This window comes from Myxine glutinosa, chromosome 1 (genome assembly GCF_964187855.1).
Source record: "Myxine glutinosa chromosome 1, kmMyxGlut1.1, whole genome shotgun sequence".
Lineage (NCBI taxonomy): Eukaryota > Metazoa > Chordata > Myxini > Myxiniformes > Myxinidae > Myxine > Myxine glutinosa.
The window spans coordinates 156,312,340-156,334,703 of NC_136261.1; the positions used below are offsets into that span (position 1 = coordinate 156,312,340).

The 22,364-nt window shown below is 35.8% G+C and overlaps 1 protein-coding gene across 1 annotated transcript; it reads right to left on the minus strand.

The window, feature by feature from the left end:
* Positions 1-12,246: 12,246 nt before the first annotated feature.
* LOC144889919 (uncharacterized) lies at positions 12,247-13,758 on the minus strand. The gene is made up of 4 exons (XM_078771133.1): positions 13,636-13,758; positions 12,835-13,266; positions 12,555-12,748; positions 12,247-12,463 (listed from the first exon to the last, which is right to left on the minus strand). The coding sequence occupies exons 1-4, from the start codon at positions 13,750-13,752 to the stop codon at positions 12,247-12,249; spliced, it is 960 nt and encodes a 319-aa protein (XP_078627259.1). The 5' UTR covers positions 13,753-13,758.
* Positions 13,759-22,364: the final 8,606 nt, after the last annotated feature.

The following is a 22,364-nucleotide window of genomic DNA, read 5'->3' on the forward strand; positions in this document are numbered from 1 at the left end:
AAAACTATGTTAGCGACTGTGAAAAATGAAATGATATATCGAATTTTTAATATGTATCGACACGTTGCCGTCGGTGTCATGTTAGGCGGTGTATGATACACCATGACGCGATTTTAAAAAATATATCTGCATTTTCCCGCGTGTGTGGAATGTTCTCAATTATTGCTGACACCGACTCTAAAACCATCGATAAAAATGAAATCATATGGTGAGTTAGATTGGAGATAAAGGCGTGAGAGAGACTCAATGGCCTTGAAGTTACAGGCATTTGAGAATTCATTTCGTTCTATAAACGGCAACTTTCATCGGATTTTCTTCTCGTTTTTTTTCAACCGAGTCTAAAACTATGTTAGCGACTGTGAAAAATGAAATGATATATCGAATTTAAAATAGATATCGACACATTGCCGTCGGTGTCATGTTGGGCGGTGTATGATACACCATGACGCGATTTTAAAAAATATATCTCTGCATTTTCCCGCGTGTGTGGAATGTTTGTGGAAAATTAAAGATTTCAAATAAACCTATTTAAAGTGTATGCGCACATAACTAATAAAAAAAACGAAGAAATATCTCTCGGTAATTTCCTGAAACATATTTTACTTCCGGCTAATATGTTGAATGAAATAAAAACGAAGAAATATATGTCGGCATCATTGTTGACGTTTTTGTGACGACTATCATCAAACGAAATAGTAATATATCATAACGGAAAAGCAAAAGCGAATTTTTAATATATATGGACACATTGCCGGCGGTGTCATGTTGGGCGGTGTATGATACACCATGACGCGATTTTAAAAAATATATCTCTGCATTTTCCCGCGTGTGTGGATTGTTCTCAATTATTGCTGACACCGAGTCTAAAAGTAAAACCATCGATAAAAATGAAATCATATGGTGAGTTAGATTGGAGATAAAGGCGTGAGAGAGACTCAATGGCCTTGAAGTTACAGGCCTTTGAGAATTCATTTCGTTCTATAAACGGCAACTTTCATCGGATTTTCTTCCCGTTTTTTTTCAACCGAGTCTAAAACTATGTTAGCGACTGTGAAAAATGAAATGATTTATCGAATTTGATTTGAAATAAAACTGGGGGAGAGCAAGACACCACGGGCCTACAAAACAGGACTCAAAGCTATGCGAGTTAATAAAATGGTGGATATTTGTTTATAGCCACTCCCAGAATGGGTGGTAGCTATGGGTGGAGCTACTCTGCAAACCGAGTAAGCCACACCCCGGACAGACACCCAACAGATAGACAGACAGACAGACAGAATCATCTACGGCTATTATAATATAGATACTCTTTCATCATGAAAATGTGGAGGATGTAAGTGTGCTAGAATAGACCAGAGAAAACATTTATTGTCTTTATTTTTGATATTGATAACTGCTTTTCTATTTTTGATAACACTGGGTAAATCAATGTAGGAAGAAGCTTTTAGAGGATCTGATTTAAGAATATGAATGTCTATGTAAATAATTTTTCCTATATTGAAGCCACTTCCTACGATTGAATTATCCACATCTTGCTCTTGTTTTATAAGTTCATCATAGACTCCTGATGTTTTAAAATCTTGATATGAAGATATAAAGTGTGGCTCAGTTCTCATGTATGGTGTATCTATAACTCCTTCGTCCTTTGTCATTTCTAATTTTACTCCCATATAAAATTTAAGTGGTTTCATTTCTTTTAGTGTTTTTTCAATCAACGTTTGAACAGCAGGTTTAACTATTTCTACAGCATCAACTATAGACTCTGGTTCAGGAGGTTTGAAGTTAAAGACTCTTATTTTAATATGTCCTTTGAATGCGCCATCAGAGTTTTTAGTTGTGATAAAATTTGATAAATGTAGAATTGTTTTAAGATGTATTTCGAAGCCTTTCTTGAGGATATTTTTATGACATGCAGAACAGTGTTTTGTTTCCTTCTGAATAGGAGATAGTAGGTGAAGTAGATTAAATGTGTGTTTGTTAGTTTTAAGGTGTCTTTTGTATTGTTTATATTCTTGTTCACAAACGTCGCAATACGTTGCTTTGATCATATTTATTTATATAGTAAAATTATACTTAAAACAAAGTGCCTTTTTTAGAGGCTTTTTTAAAGATGAAACTGTGCTTAAAGTAAAACATCTTTGAGCTTTTCAACTCGTTTTATGTATATAACTTTACTTAAAGTAAAACATCTTTGAGCTTTTCAACTCGTTTCATGTATATAACTTTACTTAAAGTAAAACCACCTTTGAGCTTTTCAACTCGTTTTATGTATATAACTTTACTTAAAGTAAAACACCTTTGAGCTTTTCAACTCGTTTTATGTATATAACTTTACTTAAAGTAAAGCGTCTATGTATTAGCCAGAAAGTTTAGATACTCTAGTTCATCAATTTCAATTTCACTATCTGAGTCATCAATAAAGCTACTCTCATAACTATCATTTGAACACAAACTATTAGTATCATAACTATCTTCAGATCCTAGACTCTCAGTATAATAACTCTCAGAGTATTGACTGTTAATATCACTCATTTACATACCATTAAACTTCCATCAATATCTATATATTTTCTTTCATTAGAACTAATAACCACAATATTTTTTACATTAAATGTTATTTTCAAATAATCTCTAATAATCAGAGTACGGAATGATAGTTCACCACTAATATTCATATTATTAATTTCACCCACATCTTTGGGTCTATTAAAGAATATACAAATGTTTCCTCTAGAATCGTTGATGGTCTTATCATTCATTTTCAAAGCTTCTTTATCAATGACCTTTTCAAGCTTTGAGTAAATTGTTAGTAGTAGTGGAGAAACTTTTGTCAAATTTACTTTAATAGAGTTATTAATTAACATAGCTTGTCCCGTAAATTTAATAAAAGGACACATGTTATTCTCCATTATGGGTTTAATCCAAAAATTTCCATATTTATCTTTGTTCAATTTAACATCTTTGACATATTTTTCTATATCTTCCACCGAAGTAGAGATTGATTGAAATTTGTCTTTTGTGTTTTGAAACATTGTATTTATTAGCTAATAAATTTGCGTTTAGTTTAAGTAAAGTTATATACATAAAACGAGTTGAAAAGCTCAAAGGTGTTTTACTTTAAGCACAGTTTCATCTTTAAAAAAGCCTCTAAAAAAGGCACTTTGTTTTAAGTATAATTTTACTTTATAAATATGATAAATTCTGAAGGATATTTAGAATTTCCAGACTCTCCATATGATAAATTAGAGAATTGTCCGGCTTGTGGTAGAGTGGGGCTTAATACAGAATCAGAAGGATATAAACAATGTATTTTCTGTGATTATCTTCTAATTAATGATAATAAAAAATATAGAAAAATATATAACTCTTTTAAATCAGAACCAAAAATGAATTACTTTACAAGATTAATAAGAGAGATGAATGTTAAGTATTATGGTGATAATACACCATTTCTTACAAGGGAAGAGACTATTTGTATTGAGGAAATGTATAAGGGTTTAATGATATTTATTATTCAAAATAATTTTAATGGAAATGTTAATACAAGATACTATATAAACAAAATAATGGATTATTTTGAAATTAAACCTGAACTCAGGATAAAATATAGAGTTTCTCAAAAAACTCAAAAAAAGTTAGATGACTTGTTTTCCAAATATATAAATGAATGATTTTTTACCTGTTTGGGAAAATAAGATAAAATTTAATAACCATAAAAATCTTCCAAATTCATTGAGATGTCTAATAGTCGGTTCAAGCGGATGTGGAAAAACCTGTTTACTTTTAAAGATGCTCCTTAGTCCTAATTTTTTAGATTATGATAATTTAATAATTTTTACAAAGTCAAGTTTTCAACCTGAGTATCAACTACTCTCACAGGGTTTTAATGCGGGTCTTAAAAAGGAAGACATTATCGGTTTATTTAAACTTCAAAACAAACTAAATGATTATAATATTGATGATATAATACAATTATTTTGTGATACACAGAAATCAAAATCAAAACCAAAACCCATAACTTGTATTCTCAGTGATAATACGGATGATATACCTTCACCTCAAGATTTAGATAAATCAAAAAAGAACCTCGTTATCTTTGATGATTGTGTTAATGAGAGAAACCAAACAGTAATGGATAGCTACTATACAAGAGGGAGACATTCTTCTTGTAATTGTATTTATCTTAGTCAGTCATATTTTCAACTCCCTCGGCGCTCAATAAGAAACAATGCTAATACTTTTATTTTATTTAAGTTAAATTCAATAGATACAAATAATTTTTGGAGAGATAATTGTTCTACATTACGTAGTAAGAAGGAATTTGAAAATAATATGAAACACACGATTGGAAAATATAAATATATTGTTGTGAAACAAGATGAGATACTAAATGATATTTTTCAATAAATAAATACAGAAAATGAATACCGAAGAAAGAGTAAGAAAGTTTAAAGAACATCAAGAGTTGGTTTCAAAAGTTGTAAAGCAACAGGAAGACATAAAGAAGAAAAGGAGACAGAAACTAACTGGTGAAGAAGCCTTTGAAAGAAAACAAGAGAAATTTTTTAAACCACTTTTAAAAACTCAACAAACGATTTCACCTACAGTTCCCACGGTAGAATTTACTCCAAAAAAATTTCAAATGCTCAAAGATTTTAGTCAAATGACAGAGCAAGAACTTGGAGAATTAGAATATGATGATGAAGGATTATTTCGGCATCTTGAGAAGGTAAATAAACTTTCCAATTATATTGTAGAAGCTCTTCAAAACAATGAATATTTGAAGGGTTCAAAAACCAGAGCAGGTCTCATTCCAACAGAAGAACCAGCACAGTTCCATCTTGTGAAAGAAAAGTTATTGATATTTAATGATAAATTGGTGTTCTTAAGTTCTGACCAACCAAATGTTGAATTAACCCCAAGATTAATGTTTCTTCTAACAAAAGATGGACATTCTAATTCACCTTATTTTGATGAACCGCTTGATATGGAAAGAGAGGAAGATAGAGAGTATATTGAGTTGCTAAACGCACTTGATTATGGAGTTTCTGTTGCTGGTAAAAGTAAGAAGAATGAGAAGGAGAAACATATTATTGATGCTTTAAGTAAGCTTGGTTCGGGTGTTAGTTTTCTTCCAAATGACCCATCACAATTAGTTAATAGGTTATTATTGTTGTTAGGTAGTAAGAAGGCTGGAAACAACAATTGTTTTAATGAAGCATCCGCCATTTTAGATCAGTTGATGAATATGAAAATAATTAATAAATGTCAATACAAAGATATTTTATTAGATATTAAATAAGATGAGAAGCACAATTCTTAGTTTTAATTTCACAACGAGTGATTACACAGCTTCATTCCCTTACCCACTACAACTTGACCCCAAAAAAGAATATGAGGCTTCTTTGTTGTCAATGGAGACTTACAATACCCTTTTTAATATCACAGAGAAAAACAACAAGTTTAGTTATAATCCAGGAAGTGGATATAAAACTATAACTGTTTCACCCGGTGCTTACGAGATTTCTCAAATATCTTCAGAAGTCTCTCGCCTTATGAAAGAAAAAGGTGATGAACCAAAAAATATTGTAATAGATATTCAAAAACACACTTCAAAATCAACTATTAAACTTAAAAATAATTATAAAGTTGATTTCACGATTGAAAATTCGTTCAGAGAGCTATTGGGGTTCTCTTCTAAAAAGATTGAAACTAACGGGACGTCTTACAGTGATAATGTCATTCAAATATCCTCCGGTATAAATTCAGTATTAATTCATTGTGATTTGATTGATGGTGCTTATAACGATGGAATAAGAACAAATACAATATTTTCATTCAGCGCATACTCAACCCCGATTGGTTATAAATTTAATATGGAACCAAAAAATCTTGTCTATTTACCTGTGTCAGGAAAAACCATATACAGAGTAAATTTTAGGATAACCGACCAAGATAATCGTATGATATCCTTTAATGATGAAATTATATCCACCAGAATTCACCTACGTGAAGTTTTTCAATAAATAAATAATGGTTATTGTGAGAAAACACGAGTTGGGAAAATATAAAATAATTACAGGGGATGGGATGTTCCTTTCACCATACTATAAGGGTGAAGGTATGTTTCTTGGGAGAGGATACTATAAACCAAAGAGACAACGGGGTGTGGGACATCAATTTAGAAATAAAGGAGATGGGATAATTGATACTCTAATGGGTATTGGTTCAACCATCCTTAAACATAAAGACCTAATTGGTTCAACTGCTTCAGCCGTGGGCTCAGTTGCGGGTGCTATAAAGAGTATAAAAGATGCTCAAAAGGAGTCTCATAAATTACAAGCAATCAAAGAAATTAAAAAAGGTAAAACTCAACTATCTTCACAAGAACGACAAAAAATCATTAAAATACTTGGGTCAGGGTTTCAACGATTTTAATGCTATATAAATACAAGTATGGAAGCGATTGATAGTATCTATGATTTGGATGATACGATTATCATTTCAAACTCTACTAAAAAGGAAGACTATTTTAAGGTAAATGCTATAACAGGAACAGACTGGAATTCAAACGGAACAAAAAGTTTTGAAATAAATAATCAACAAACTTACTTGAATATAGCTGATAGTTTCTTGCTGTGTAAATTTAAATTCACTAAGGCTGCGAATAATACTAATGCTACACTCGTAAATGATTTCTTCTGGAAAATGTTTGATAGTGTCCGCCTGTATATTGGAACACAAGAGGTTGAAGCGGTTGATTATGTCTCTGCTATATCTGAAATGATGAAATTTACACTATATTCGTTTAGTGATAGAATGGGTAAGGGAGCTGTTGAAGGTTTTATTCCTGATATGTCAACGGGAACAAATGCTGACCCTGGTTATAGTCAAAGGAAGTCAATGTATAATGATGATACAAAAGCAGAGAATAGTTTTACGGTAGCAGTACCTCTGAAAGGTATATTTGGATTTTGTGATTATGATAAAGTTTTGTATGGGCTTAAAATTAGATTTCAACTACAAAGGAATGATAATGTAAATAGGTTGCTTTTTGGGGATGAAAATGCTTTTGGAGAAAATAATAAATTTGTTATTAATGATTTGTGTTGGTATATCAGTGAATATACTCCTAATCTTAAAACGGAAGAGATGTTAAATAGAAGACTTAACTCAAAGAAACCGCTAAATGTATCATACCTTAAAAGAAGATGTCAACACGTTAAACTGGAACACACTACCTACACTTGGAATTTGGGTGTTCTTGAAGGAAAGCCACGATACCTCTGGCTCATTTTTAAAAAACCAGATGGAGAGGAGGGTACTAATAAGAATAATGCGCTGAGTGATAATGCTAAGGTGAAACAACTTCGGGTTTCTCTTGATGGAACATTTTATCCGCGAGATAGATTGGAAATTGATTGGGAAAAAAATGATTATGCGGAAGCCTACAAGTCCTACCAAAAGGTGTGTGAAAGTAATGGTAATAATGAACCTATTTTGGATATGGTTGCGTTTCAAAAACTTTATACAATCTACGCAATTGACCTGAGTTCTCAAAAGGAAACTATAAAGTCTAATAGAGTGGATACTTCTCTATACATTGAAAGAGGAGAGAATGAAGAAGTTGATGCTTATTGTTTGCTTTTGGAGGAAACAGAATTACAGATTAATACAGATAATGGTGTTATGATTAATATCACATAGGTTTTTTCTCATAAATAAATGGTAGGGGTATATGTTAATCAAATCAATCTTGATAAATTAACATCTTGTATTCAAAATCAAAAGCCTTGTATTATTAATGTTAATACATTTCAAAGAAAAGGAGCAGTAAGAATTGATGTTTTACTCACAAGAGAGCAGGTGAAAACACTAAATGATGCTGGATCACTTAAAATTAAAATGACAAAACCTATGTTAAAGAAATATTCAATAGACGAGTCAAGAGGAGGATTTCTCCCATTTCTAATTCCTTTATTTGCTGGTTTAAGTGCGGCGGGAGCATTGACTGGTGGTATTTCAGCAGCGATAAAAACTGCTAACGAAAGGAAGGCACAACTAAAAGCTCAAAAAGAATTGGAAAGACATAACAAGGAGTTGGAGAAACAAATTAGTGGAAGTGGTGTAATTGTAGATTTTGCTCAAAAACTTGAAAGTCTACCTGATAAAGCTAGATTGTTAGTTGGAGATATGCTTTCCTCTATCGCTCAAGCGGGTGTTAAACTAACTAAACGGGGTAATGGATTGTATCTTTCTCATAAATAAATGGATAAATGGTTTAAACAATTTGGAAAGAATACAACGTCAAATATAGAACTAGCTAAGTATTGTAAAACACTAAAAATTGATAATGTGGTTATTTGTATGAGAGATGAATTAATACATATAAATAAGAATACAAAGAATATTATTATGAATTTAGACACACAGAATGGTTCTCATTGGGTTTGTATTCATAATAGTCAGGATAAATATTATTTTGATAGTTATGGTATGCCACCACCTGTTGAAGTAATACAATTCTTACAGAATGGTGTTTATCAAACATTTCAAGTTCAAGAAATTAATTCTAAATGTTGTGGTCAATTATGTTTATATGTATTATTTCAACTCAACAATAATGAAAATTTTTATGATATCATTTTTAATCTAATATAAATGACTTATGTTGGAAAAGATGGTTCTATCTTTGGAAAATCCTCTCAGGATATTGATTTATCAAATTATTATACAAAGGCACAGGCTGAACGACAAAAATATAGTGTAAGTAAAAATATTAATATGAAGAATACTTATAAATTAATCAATTATCCAAACCCTACAGATGCGAATGACTTAATTAGATTAAGTGATTTATCACAATATATATTTTTAAAGAAAACAGCACGTTTTGTTAAACAAGTAAAATTTACAACCACAACACCTGGTTATACTGACCATACACCTTTCCTCATTGAATTTAACTACCTGCTTACAATTGAATTTTATAAAGAAGGACATTTAGTTAATATGCGAATTAATAAATGGGGGTATGATATGCCTGATTTAGGGTATAATTGGTCTTTTTCAATAAACATAGAAGACCTACATGATTTAAATCAGTCTCGTAAAGAAGAATATTATCCACTTGGTGAAGATAAGGATTTATGTGGAAGTACAATTAGTAAACAACAAATACGTGATTTTAAGAAAAGAAAAATATATGATAGTATAGCGATGGTTCGCATGACAAAGAAGGAAGGTAATGAGATAAGGATAGAAAGCCGAGGAATACAAACCGATTTGGTAGTGGGAAGATGGGGTGGTATTACCTGTCATAATATTAATCTCACATATATTTCTGATACATAAATGGCAGGAAGAAGACTACAAGAGAATTATAATTTTTGTATTCAAGGATACCTACAAGAAAAGGGTGCTCGGTATTACATACCTTATGATTTGGAGCATATACATGGGAATTTTGTCATTAAAAACTGGCCTTATACTGATATTGTTAAACCCACAAATAGAGACTTGTTTAAAATATTAAATAAAAATGAACTTCTCAAAGTTATGAAATATAAAACTCTTTTAGAAATCGTCAACAAATCTTATTGGTATCCTATTATGAGAAAAATAATTATAGATACAAGAATATCTCAAAATCCAGATGAGTATATGTATAATATTCTTTGGGGTTCAAACTCAAGGGTAGCAAGGGATGAGGAAGGAGTTGAAGAAGAGAAGGAGGAAAGAGAGAAAAAGGAGAAGGAAAGAGAGAAAAAGGAGAAGGAGGAAAGGGAGAAAAAGGAGACGGAGGAAAGGGAGAAAAAGGAGACGGAGGAAAGGGAGAAAAAGGAGAAGGAGGAGAGGGAGAAAAAGGAGAAGGATGAAAGGGAGAAAAAGGAGAAGGAGGAGAAGGAGAAGGAGGAGAGGGAGGAAAGAGAGAGGGTGGAAAAATATAAAAATATGACCATTCCTGAGATTAATGAAAGATTGAAGGTATTACGGCAAATAAATAAATCTCAACGCACTGAAGAGGAAAATAAAGAATTAATGACTCTTACGAACATATTGGTTTTTAAATTTGCTATAATGAATTCAGAGCGCAGATATACAACATATAGTTGATGATGTTGGTGTTATTGACTTTAGTTAGTTTTATTTGTAAATAAATGGAGGAGAGAGTGAAGCCATTTCTAAGGATTCTTTATGTTTTAAAAATCAAGATAGAAATGTATATGTTGAAAATCAAAAAGGTTTTGGCACTATGTAGGACTTTTTCTCATAAATAAATATGAGTTATTGTCTCAAATGTAAAAAGAAAACTAAATCTAAAAATATCTCTTATGTTAAAGCTAAAAATAATAGAGTTTATCAAAAAGGAATATGTCAAGTGTGTGGCTCTAAAAAGTGTCAATTCATCTCTCCTAAAAGTGGAGGAGACATACAAAAGTTTTTGTCAGGTAGCAAATTTACAACAACTGGAATTCCAGGGGAATTACACCTTCCAGGGTATTCTTTCTGTGGCCCAGGAACAAACTTGGATAAAAGATTAGATGAGGCTGACAATCCTAAACCTTGGTCTAAACCTACAAATAGGGTTGATGAAGTGTGTATGAAGCATGATATTGCTTATGGGAAAACCACTACGTTGACTGAAAAACATAAAGCCGACAGAGAAATGTTGTATAATTTGTCTTTGATACAAAATCCAACGTTGAGAGAGAAAGTTGATAGGTTTATTGTGAGAAATTTGATAAATGCTAAATTGAAACTTGGCCTTGGTTATTCACCCTCAAAAAACTATTAGGCTCTCATGATGTCATCAAGACTGAGGAGCTTTTGGCTGATGAATTACATAAACCTATAATCACAAAGTTTAAAAGAAGGAAAGTTTATTCTAAATACACCGACCACATATGGTCCGCTGATTTAATTGAACTAAAAAATGATAAGGGATACAAGTATGCTTTAACCGTTATTGATTTGAGGAGTAGATTTGCTTGGGTTGTTCCTTTGAAAAACAAGAGAGGTTATACTCTGATGTTAGCCTTCCAACAGATATTTAATAAAAGTAAAAGAAAACCAAAGAAACTGTGGACCGATGAGGGAACAGAGTTCTATAACAAAATATTTATGAAATTTCTTAAGGGGGAGGGTATTAAATTATACAGCACCTTTAATGAAGGAAAAGCAGTTGTTATTGAGCGTTTTAATCGTACTTTGAAAGAGAGGCTATATAAAAAATTCACACAACTCGGTTCTCAAAAATGGGTGTATTTAATTCAGGGTATTGTAGATAATTACAATAATACCGTTCATTCATCAACAAAATCAAAACCATCAGAATCATTTACAAAATTAGAATATGAAAAGGAGATTAATTTGAGAAAACCGAAGTTCAAAGTTGGTGATATTGTAAGAATATACAGATGGAAAAGCCATTTTGAGAAAGGTTATACAAAAAAATGGACTAATGAATTATTTAAAATCGTTGATGTAATGGATACAGTCCCTTGGACCTACAAATTATATGATTTAAATGGAGAAGAAATCTTAGGGTCATTTTATTCACAGGAATTACAAAAAACAAAGCTGATAACCCTTGAAAATAATAAATAAATAAAAAAATGTAATGGGGATACGTTTTTAAATCTGTGAACCCCAAACACAGAATCCCACAACTTTTTAGTTGGGGCTTAACTTTTGTGTGTATAACGGGGATACGTTTTTAAATCTGTGAACCCCAAACACAGAATCCCACAACTTTTTAGTTGGGGCTTAACTTTTGTGTGTATCATGGGGATACGTTTTTAAATCTGTGAACCCCAAACACAGAATCCCACAACTTTTTAGTTGGGGCTTAACTTTTGTGTGTGTGTGAGTGGGTCATAATAATGTACAAACCCTAACCCAACCCCCACATTAAAACACCATATTTGTTAGTCAAAACAACTGAATCCATTACATCAACCATTAAAAAAAGTTCTTAACTCCATCTCTTTGTATGACCTTCCAATTCTATTTATCTTTTCCCAACTTTTTTAAAACAATTCAATGATAATATAAGATAAATGAGTCTGTGAGGTTTGACATTCATTCAAAAATTCACCTCACATCCAGAACGCTAACCCAACCCAATCCCTAACCCATCCCCATCCCTTACCCAACCCATCCCTAACCCTCACATTCAAAATCCCAACCCTAACCCAACCCATCCCTAACCCATTAACCCAACCCCATCCCTAACCCTCACATTCAAAATCCCAACCCTAACCCTAGCATAATCTTTTTTTCCTTTTCTTTTTTTAATACGTATTTCAATATTTTTTTAAAATGTTTTTTAATACGTATTTCAATATATATATTTTTCCTCTTCCTCCAATTCTGTCTTTCAAGGCTTTCAAGTTGGAAAAAGTAGAAATGGGAAGAAAGTATTTTCCAGCATCTTCTTCCCCGAACTTTCTTGATATTGCTGAAATACATGTAAAAAAGAAATATATTACTTATCTAATATTGAATGAAATAACATATACTTTAATTGATTATTAATCAACTGAACTTACCTTAAATCAAACGTCATTAAAGAAAGAACATTGTTCATTGCTTTAGAATCCAAAGAGCCTCCAAGGTAAAACTCTTTCGTTGGATTATCAAGGTAAAACTCGTTCTCTTGGTCATGGTCTTTAAACAAATCGATCATTTCACCCCAGGTTGTGGCAAAAGTGGTATTTTCATTTTGAATCTCAGATACAATTTCCTGTGAGAGAAAATAACAACGTATTAATTAATTATTTTTTACATTTAATACACAATTATTATATGTATATTAAAATAAAATATTACCTTCATTGATGAGAAATTTGAATCGAGTTTATCAAGGTGAAGGTTTAGCTCCACACAGCTAGAGTCTCCAAAACGAAACCAGTTTTCAAAGTCTCCAAGGTAAAACTCTTTTCCTAATTTTATGAAATTTAGTGAGTCTCCAAGGTAGGCTCCACAGTTAGAACCATCTAGGCAGACCTCATAATTTGTTTTTCCCAAATTTAGTGAGTCTCCAAGGTAGGCTCCACAGTTAGAACCATCTAGGCAGACCTCATAATTTGTTTTTCCAAAATTTAGTGAGTCTCCACGGTATAACTCTTTGGCTGGGTCATCAAGGTAGAACTCGTTCTGTGGGTCTTGGTTGTTCAAAAGGTCTTCAAACAAATCAATCATCATTTCACCCCAGGTTGTGGCAAAAGTGGTATTTTCATTTTGTATCTCAGATACAATTTCCTGTGAGAGAAAATAACAACGTATTAATTTAATACAATATTATTATTTATATAAATCAAGCTCTATGAATATTAAAAGAAACTTTGCTGACTCTTGCACGAGTCTTATCTAAAAAAAATAAAAAAAATAAAAAAAAAAAAAAAAAAAATACAAAAAAAAAAATACAAAAAAAAAAAATCCAAAAAAAAAATATATATATATATATACAAAAAAAAAAAAAATACAAAAAAAAAAATACAAAAAAAAAAAAAAAAAAATCAAAAATAAAATATACAAAAAAAAAAAAAAAAAAATACAAAAAAAAAAAAAAATACAAAAAAAAAAATACAAAAAAAATAAATAAATAAATAAATAAATAAATAAACTTACCTCCATTGATAAGAGGTTCGAGTCCAGTTCATCAATCTGAAGGTTGAGCTCCACACAGGTAGTAGGACTCCAAGGAATGTCAAAGTTATCCAACTCCTTTTCAGCATAGTAGTCCATTCTCAAGTGAAGCAGAAAGTGTGTTTGAAAAGGCCTGTGTGGTTAGTGCCTTTTATAAGAAAGACTGGGTGTGTCATTTCCTGTGGAAATTCCCTTGGGCAAGTGTGGGCAAGTCTGGGCAAGTCTGGGCATGTCTTAACTGGAAATGATGTAATGTCTCAACAGAAAATGATGTAATGTTTCAACAGAAAATGATGTAATGTCTTAACTAAAAATAATGTAATGCTGGAGAGTTTATAAAGTGGGTGGGCTTTAGTAAAACGTGGGCGGGGCCTACCAAAACGGGCGGGGATTAACAAAAAGTGGGCGGAGCTTAACAAAAAAGTGGGCGGAGCTTAACAAAAAGTGGCGCGGAGCTTAGCAAAAAGTGGCGCGGAGCTTAACAAAAAGTGGCGCGGAGCTTAACAAAAAGTGTGTGGCACAGGACCCGAACATAATCAATGATCAATGAACAACAATGATCATTGATAGTAAGAGAAAAAGGCCCATAAGACCAAGGGGGTCAGGAATAGAGGTGTTAAGGGGAAATGAAGAAAAGTGATGGTGAGAGGGAAATTTACATGGAAGTGAGAATGATCATAGGTTCATAAGGCTAGAAGGATTATAGGTTCATAAAGGAAGAAAATCATAGGTTCATAAGGCGAGAAGGATCATAGGTTCATAAGGTGAGAAGGATTATAGGTTCATAGAGGGAGAAATAGAGGTGTTTATGATTTTTGAAAAAGACAAGGGGTAAATGACATTAGATAGGGATTTCCCATGTTAAACGGAGGTGTCCCAGAAGCAACATTTATCACCTACTTACACGATATACATTTACATAGAGAATTTGTATCTCCCCTCTACCCGCCCTCCCACAGATCCACAGGTAAAGATAAAACACCACTATACACTAATTGTGATCATGCTGATCCCTATGTAGCAAGTCTGAATGAAGTCGGCCCAGAACTAACTGTAGGAGGCCAACAAACACACATGGTCCGTAAATTATAATAAGGATTGAAAGCCATGCCTATTAATGAACCTAGTTCCATACTTCCTCCCATCTTGAAGTTAATCCATTGTCCGGCAGCTGAGCGGGGTTCTGCTGAATTTTTTTGGCATTTTTCGTCTGCAAACAATGTTCTTGCTGTTCCAGATGTTTGGTTTAAGGTTTTGTTGAAGTTTGCTGATACACCATAACTAGGCATGGAATTTGGCTTTGGAATATTGTGCAAGGGGCTTGGATGGAGTTGTGGATAGGAAGTTGGAGTTGAGTGTCTGGGGGTGCAGGGAATTTGGGGCGTGTTGTAAAAGGTTAAGATTTTTAGGTAAACGTTTTCTCACTAGTTTGTTATCATATTTCCTTTTCAAATGTGCAACTGAATACTTTGTCATAATCAAACCTTCAGCTACCCAGGAAATGGTGGGTTGTCGCACCCTCTTCCCCCAAACAAATGCTTTCCATTTCAACTATGTAACTGAACGGCTTTTCATAACCCAACCGTGAGCCTCTCCTACCTAGAAGGGGTGTGGTTTGGGTACGTCACACCACCCCACAAAAAATTGCAGATCTGTAGGGGTGGGGGAATGGGGATTATCAGCATATTCAAATTTTTGGTTGAAGTTTTTCTCAGATGACTGACAAGTATGCTAGGCATATACCTCGACTTCTAAAGCATGTGTAAATTATCAAGTCAAATCAAATTTATGGTCCTATAAATGACTTGTCTGATTTCTATGATTGAATTAATTCTTAACAAATGCATTTTCAACCTTTAACATATAAACGTAAAGTTGTATCGATGATGGAATGCCATATAATAACTTTGACATTATCTGTTAGTTATCTGAGTGGACAGGTGAAAGTTATTTCTAAGTGATCATCTGAAGCATTTAAAACACTGTGATTGTTCTTTAAAATCAGGCTTTATATATTTTATCAGTTTCCATTTTGCTAGGTCAGCATCCATAGAAAAGAAGTGATCTTTGTCCATGAAATCTCGTTCATAGTTCAGTCATTTCCTCTTTGCTGCCAGAAAATAGCTTGATCACAGTGAGTCTGTCCTTTTCCATTTGTCCTTTGTTGGTTCGTGGGTAATTGGTTCAGCTTTTCATGAATCATTTCACTTTGTACTGAAGAATCAAACAATCTCTTCTGACAATACCAGTATTTTTATTCCTATTAATTCAGCATGCAATGTGTCCATTGTGTGTTCTCTTATGATTCGTTTTCGTGCTGATACTAAATCTTGTAATCAAGCGATGTATAGAATCCATCATCATGAATCGTAATGCTATTTCTTCAGTGTTTATTTGGTCTATTCTTGTTCATGTTCCTACTTCCGCACTCCACTGAAGTGTCATTATAGTGCTTCATATAAACCAGAATGAATGTCCAAAGTAGAAGTTATGGGTCGGAAATTAAGAATCACTCATTTTGCCCTCAAAATCTCTGTCCCCAACATCCCACGCCAGTAGCTCCATGCCTTCGGCAGCCAGGCCTGCCATGTCTCCGTGGCCCATGAGTGGGCCGGTCCTGGGCGCCGACCAGGGCCGGTTTATATACCCAGTCCGCCCCTGATTCTGGACATTAAAAATGGTTCACAGAAAATGGCAGCTCTCTGGTGAAGACAATTTTTGGATGTAGTATCAACTATATCAGGTAATGTGGGACCATTTTAGCAAATATTCACAAAATAATACAGCTCATGCTTTCCTCATCATGTGTTAATTGACCTTATGCATTGACGTCACGAAGCACCTAACAACCAATCGCGACGCCATCTTAGAGGGCAAACAAAGGCCCTGACGACGCGTTCATGTGTGAGTCAACTGCGATCGCAACTAATTGCGTCAACTAACTGCGTCAACTAATTCCACATGGTGAATGAATCATAAAAATTATTTTTTGGTGAAGTAGCAATGGATATAGTAATGTTTGAAATGTTTCTGTAGAAATTTATACACTACATATTTTCTGTGAACAATAAATGAAGCTGCACATGATATGTGTACATATGTTTTGAAGCTGACACAACTGTGACAATAAAACTGCTGCAACTTTATATTACTTGTCATTTTGTTTTGTTTCATGTGCGTATTTAACAATGCGTATCACTAATAAGGCAATACTGTTGATCCATAAAATAACACTTCCATGATAATCAGTCCATAGGAACTACTCCTGGACAAAGATTTACGAGAGCACTCCCAACCTGTACGATTTTGTCCACAGTTGCTTCTGGCGATGTCCCATCATTTATCAGTGTGATGGGAATGCGATTTTGGAGTACAGTATGTTTTTGTTTCACCATTCCAATTACCCGTTCAACATAGATCCAAACACAAGAAAGTTCTCTGCTCCAGTCAACGTCTACTTTTTCAAGTTTGTTCTTTCCCTTGGTGAATGGGGGCACCTTCACCTCGGCCATCGCCATTCCACAGTATTCATCAACAAAAAAACCACGATCGGCAAGCACAAGATCCCCTGGCATCAGTTTATTCATGAGGTCACTGTTTTCCGTTATCTCAGTGTCTGTTGCCCTTCCTCCCCAACACTTGCTCAGGAAGCATATTGAGCCCTGTGGTGTTATACCAATTAGAAACTTTACAGTTGAATGGTGCTTGTAGTTGCTCCACACTTGTGCCCTTGCCAGTAAATCGGACGGCTGCTCTATAAACACTTTAGTGCAGTCAATAATAACTGCACATTTCCTGAAAAATTTCCTCAACGATGACGGCATACTGAGACGTAGAGCGTCACGACTGAGCCAGTGTATCAGCGACTGAGTCTTTACAAACATTACATCAAGAACGCGGTGGAAGTTTCGTGAAACAGGATTTTTCGGAGTTTTGCATCGTTGTTCTGAAAGTGTTCTTCCTGCAGACCTGTTGCCCTTATATTTTCTTCCAGGTCACACACTTGAGTTCTGAGGGCAATATTATCCTTCTGTAGTTCCTCCATGTTTTTTTTCCAGTGCACGAATGTCTCTGAAAGACAGTTCCGTTTGGGTTTCAGTCTCTCCAACAGGTGGAATCTGCTCATGAATGTGGCACTGCTCAGGATTTGCATTGTGTAGTTCTAGCAGTATTGCTGCAGTAGCCATGTTGTCTGCCTTCCTGTTACGCTGCTGTGATCGCTCATATCGGTGAAGCGCTGACACTGAAGAGGAGTGACAGCTGGTGTAGCCCATCTTCTGTGTAGGTGCCCAGTCAGGGTTGGCGATATCATGTAGGTAGGCTGGCTTTCCTGTAAAATGTGAGACAAAAAAGTGGAACAAAATTATGTCAAATTGTGTTATGCAAAGGCATAACATACAGTAAATACTGGACTTCACTTACCTTATTTTGATTAGTTTCTTCACCATGAAGTATATCTCAAGATAATTTGATGAGTCACTAATTTTAGCATGATTGTGAAGTTAAGTCGCATGTCAACTCCTGTACGTTTAATATTCCGCACTTCTTTACGTCATGCACACGCTCTGGATAAGTTAAGAGGAGGATATGACTTAACGTCATTCCATTATGATGGCAATCATAAAAAAAAAAAAAAAAAAGTCGATCAAGTATTACGTGCTCCTCCCCAAACCCCGGTCACGGTGTACCTCCGAGCCCCGAGAGGAGTCACGGCAGAAAGATGTGTTACTCTGTATGTCAAAGATCAATGGTGAAACCACACCAATTGTTACCAACAAACAAGTATTGTATTAAGGTCACACAAGAATAACGGTACAGTAACAATATTAATCAAAAGTACAATCAATATATATCATTCCTATGATGGTACCATCAGTTTCGTAATATATAACTCACTGTGCTCCAAGTGAGCGAAAATAACATCCCCAATGTCTCTTTCCCGGCTTCAAGCCAAAGTTGATCCCGGCTTCAAGCCAAAGTCGATCCACTCCAGTGATCGTCCGTACGATGTCGTATCGAGACCAGAATCCCGTTGGGTTGACAGTTACACTGCCAAAGATGGGCGAAGGTGTCCTCGAGAAGCGACGGGGAAATCACACCTTCAGGTATGGACGTTTGATGGCTCTCAATCGGCGAACCGCAGATTTCCCACTCAAAAGCCACGTTACACACCCACACCAAATTAATGTCTGGATGCGGTGAGAATGGTTGAAGCGAAGTGAAAAACCTTGAGCGATGTGCAAAGCGCGCGAGGCAAAATGGCCGACGGCCCGTTCTCGAGGCGTAATGGCACTACGATGATTCTCCTCGGAATCAACCACAAAACCTGACACGCAGGTTGATCTGTCACAGCGATAACAACTCTGTCGCAGGAATCCCTTTCCTGGGAAACCCAAAGTTCACTCGTGACTCTTGTTCGCCAATCGTTCGCTCCAGACCTCGAAGCAGCTCGGCTTCTTCTCCGACTCACTCGCTCTGCCTTCTCTTCCTCCTCTTGCTCTTCTTCCTCTTCATCGTCGCCCGGTTCCGGTTTCATTTAAAACATTAACTTTTTTACCTTTTGAAAATAGCAATCTCTATTTCCCTTAAACGACAACAATAATAGTACATGGAATCAAACATGTTTACAGTGGATGAAAACCACAACAACGCAAGTGACGAATCCATAACACTTCCCCCCCTCAAGAAAGAAAGTTTGAACATCGTGAAAACTTTCTTTGCAGGCAAAAACTCTTTTAGCAAACAAAAGTAAAACTCACACCCAAATTATCAATTCACGTGAGCAACAATAATTAATATTCCCTAAAAGAAAGCAACAAAACTTCCAAACAACCTACAGAAATTTCCAAAGTTAGTTCACTCTGGACAAAGCATCAGCAACGACATTGTCCCTGCCCTTTACATGCTCAATTTCCAAGTTGAACTCCTGCAAAGCCAAACTCCATCTCATCAACCTCTGATTTTTGTTTTTCATTTTTTGAATGAAGGTTAAGGGGTTGTTATCAGTGAAGACTTTTATAGGAAAGGTAGTAGTTCCCAGATACACATCATAATGCTGAAGCGCTAGCAGGAGAGCAAGGGTCTCTTTTTCCACAGTGGCATAATTTGCCTGATGTTTGTTAAACTTTCTGGAGTAGTAGCACACCGGGTGATCCACTCCATCCTCATCTTCCTGTAATAGAACTGCCCCAGCCCCCACATCACTTGCATCAATGGCCAACTTGAAAGGTGCTTGAAAATCCGGGGCTGCTAGGACAGGAGAGCTCATTAATATTGCTTTGACGTGGGCAAAGGAAGCCTGACATTTGTCATCCCAAACAAACTTGGCCTCTTTCCTCAGCAAATTCGTTAAAGGGGCTACCACATCAGAAAAATTCCTGCAGAACCGCCGGTACCAACCAGCCATACCCAAGAATCTCATACGCTCCTTCTTCCCTTTTGGAACTTGGAAGCGATCAATGGCTTCTATCTTGGCTGTCACCGGTTGCACCTGACCCTGACCTACGACATGGCCTCGGAACACCACCTCTGCCTTTACAAACTCACTCTTAGATAAGTTGATGGTCAACCCTGCCTCAGTCAGTTTCTTGAAAAATGCCTAAATTTGTTAAATATGATCTTCCATGGTCATAGTGTGGATGATGACATCATCCAGATAAGCCTCCACCCCCTCAAGGTCTGCAATAAGCTTATTAATCAGCCATTGAAATGTAGCACGCCCGTTTTTCAATCCAAAGGGAAGAACCTTGTACTGATACAACCCATTTGGTGTGACTAAAGCCGAGATTTCCTTGGCTCTATCAGTAAGAGGAATCTGCCAATACCCTTTCAGCAAGTCAAACTTAGTTACAAATTTAGCTGGGCCTATTCTATCAATATGAGTCCCTGGTGTTGGGCTAGCGGCTAGGGTGCCGGCTTAGGATCCTAGGATCCTGGGTTCGAATCCCGGGTTCGAATCCCGGTCAATCACTGAATTAACGCCAGGGGGGTTGGTTGACTCAGCCTGTCATCCTTCCGAGGTCGGCAAATTGAGTACCAGTTCACTGGTAATTCCCTGCTTGTCGTTAAAGGCAGCAAAAAGGGTTGGCGTCAGGAAGGGCATCCGGCCATAAAACATTGCTTCAAAAAGGGGACCGAAAAACAACAACAACCACAGTTCCCGAAAAAGGCCAACCCCCGCTTGCGGGGAAAAATGGCCTCTAAAAGGTGGTTTTTTAATTTTTATTCTATCAATACAGTCATCAATCCTCGGGATGGGATATGAGTCGGTCTTGGTCACTGCATTAACCCGATTTAAATCCGTACAACAGCGAAAACTGCCATCGGGTTTTGGAACCAACACACATGGTGAGCTCCATTCACTGCTGCTTGGTTAGATGATGTCATTCTCCAACATATACTGAACCTCCTTCTGAAGATACTCCATCTTCACAGGGTTCATCCGATAGGGGTGTTGTTTCACAGGAGTGGCTTCCCCCACCTCAATATCATGATATACCAGGTCAGTACGACCAGGTACATCTGTGAACAAATGTGCAAATTCAAAAATTAGGCTGGATAGTTGTCCTTGTTGTTCCCTTGTCAAATGACCTAATTTCTCATCGAAATGACTCAACACTTCTGTGTTCGTCAATCTGGGACAAGCCTGGTCATCAATGTTATCAAACTTCACACCGGCGTCAACCTCTGGATTCTCTTGCACCCCGACTACAGGCACGACAGGTGAGACAGGAACCATTTCTTCCACAGGCTTCCTGTCATGATATTTCTTCAGTCGGTTGACATGACACAGCTGCCGTTTTTTCCGTCGGTCGGGAGTTGTCACCACATAATCTGTTTCATTAACCCTCCTTTCGATTGCATAGGGACCAAAATATCTAGCCTGTAGTGGCTGACCTGGAACAGGAAGCAACACTAACACTCGGTCCTCAGGACTGAAATTTCTTACCTGAGATTTCTTGTCATGTCTCACTTTCATTTTATCCTGTGTCACTTTCAAGTTACTTCTCGCAACTTCACAAACCTTTGCCAATCTGTGTCTAACCGTTGACACATACTCTACCACTGTTGACTGCGACTCCTCCTGTAGCCACTGTTCTTTCACCAATTTCAACGGTCCTCGCACTGCGTGTCCAAACACAAGTTCAAAAGGACTGAACCCCAATGACTCCTGAACAGATTCCCTCATAGCAAACAACAATAAGGGTATTCCTTCATCCCCATCCTTGTCACATTCAAAACAATACATTCTGATCATATTCTTCAATGTCTGGTGAAACCTTTCCAAGACCCCTTGGCTCTCGGGATGGTAAGTACTTGATCTTACTTGCTCCACTCCCAACAGGTGTACCACTTGCTGAAAAAGCGTCGACATGAAATTGGAACCCTGATCAGACTGGATGACCTTAGGTAGGCCAACCAAAGTGAAAAATTTAATCAAGGCCTTCGCAATAACTGCTGCAGTAATTTTTCTAAGAGGCACTGCCTGTGGGAACCTTGTGGAAGCGCACATGATGGTCAACAAATACTGATGTCCAGCCTTAGTTTTAGGTAAAGGGCCGACACAGTCAATAATGACGCGGCTGAATGGCTCTTCAAAAGCTGGAATTGGTTTTAAAGGTGCGGATGAGACTTTCTGATTAGGTTTTCCCACCAGCTGGCAAGAATGGCAAGACTTGCAGAACTCCGCCACATCACGTCGCAATCCTGGC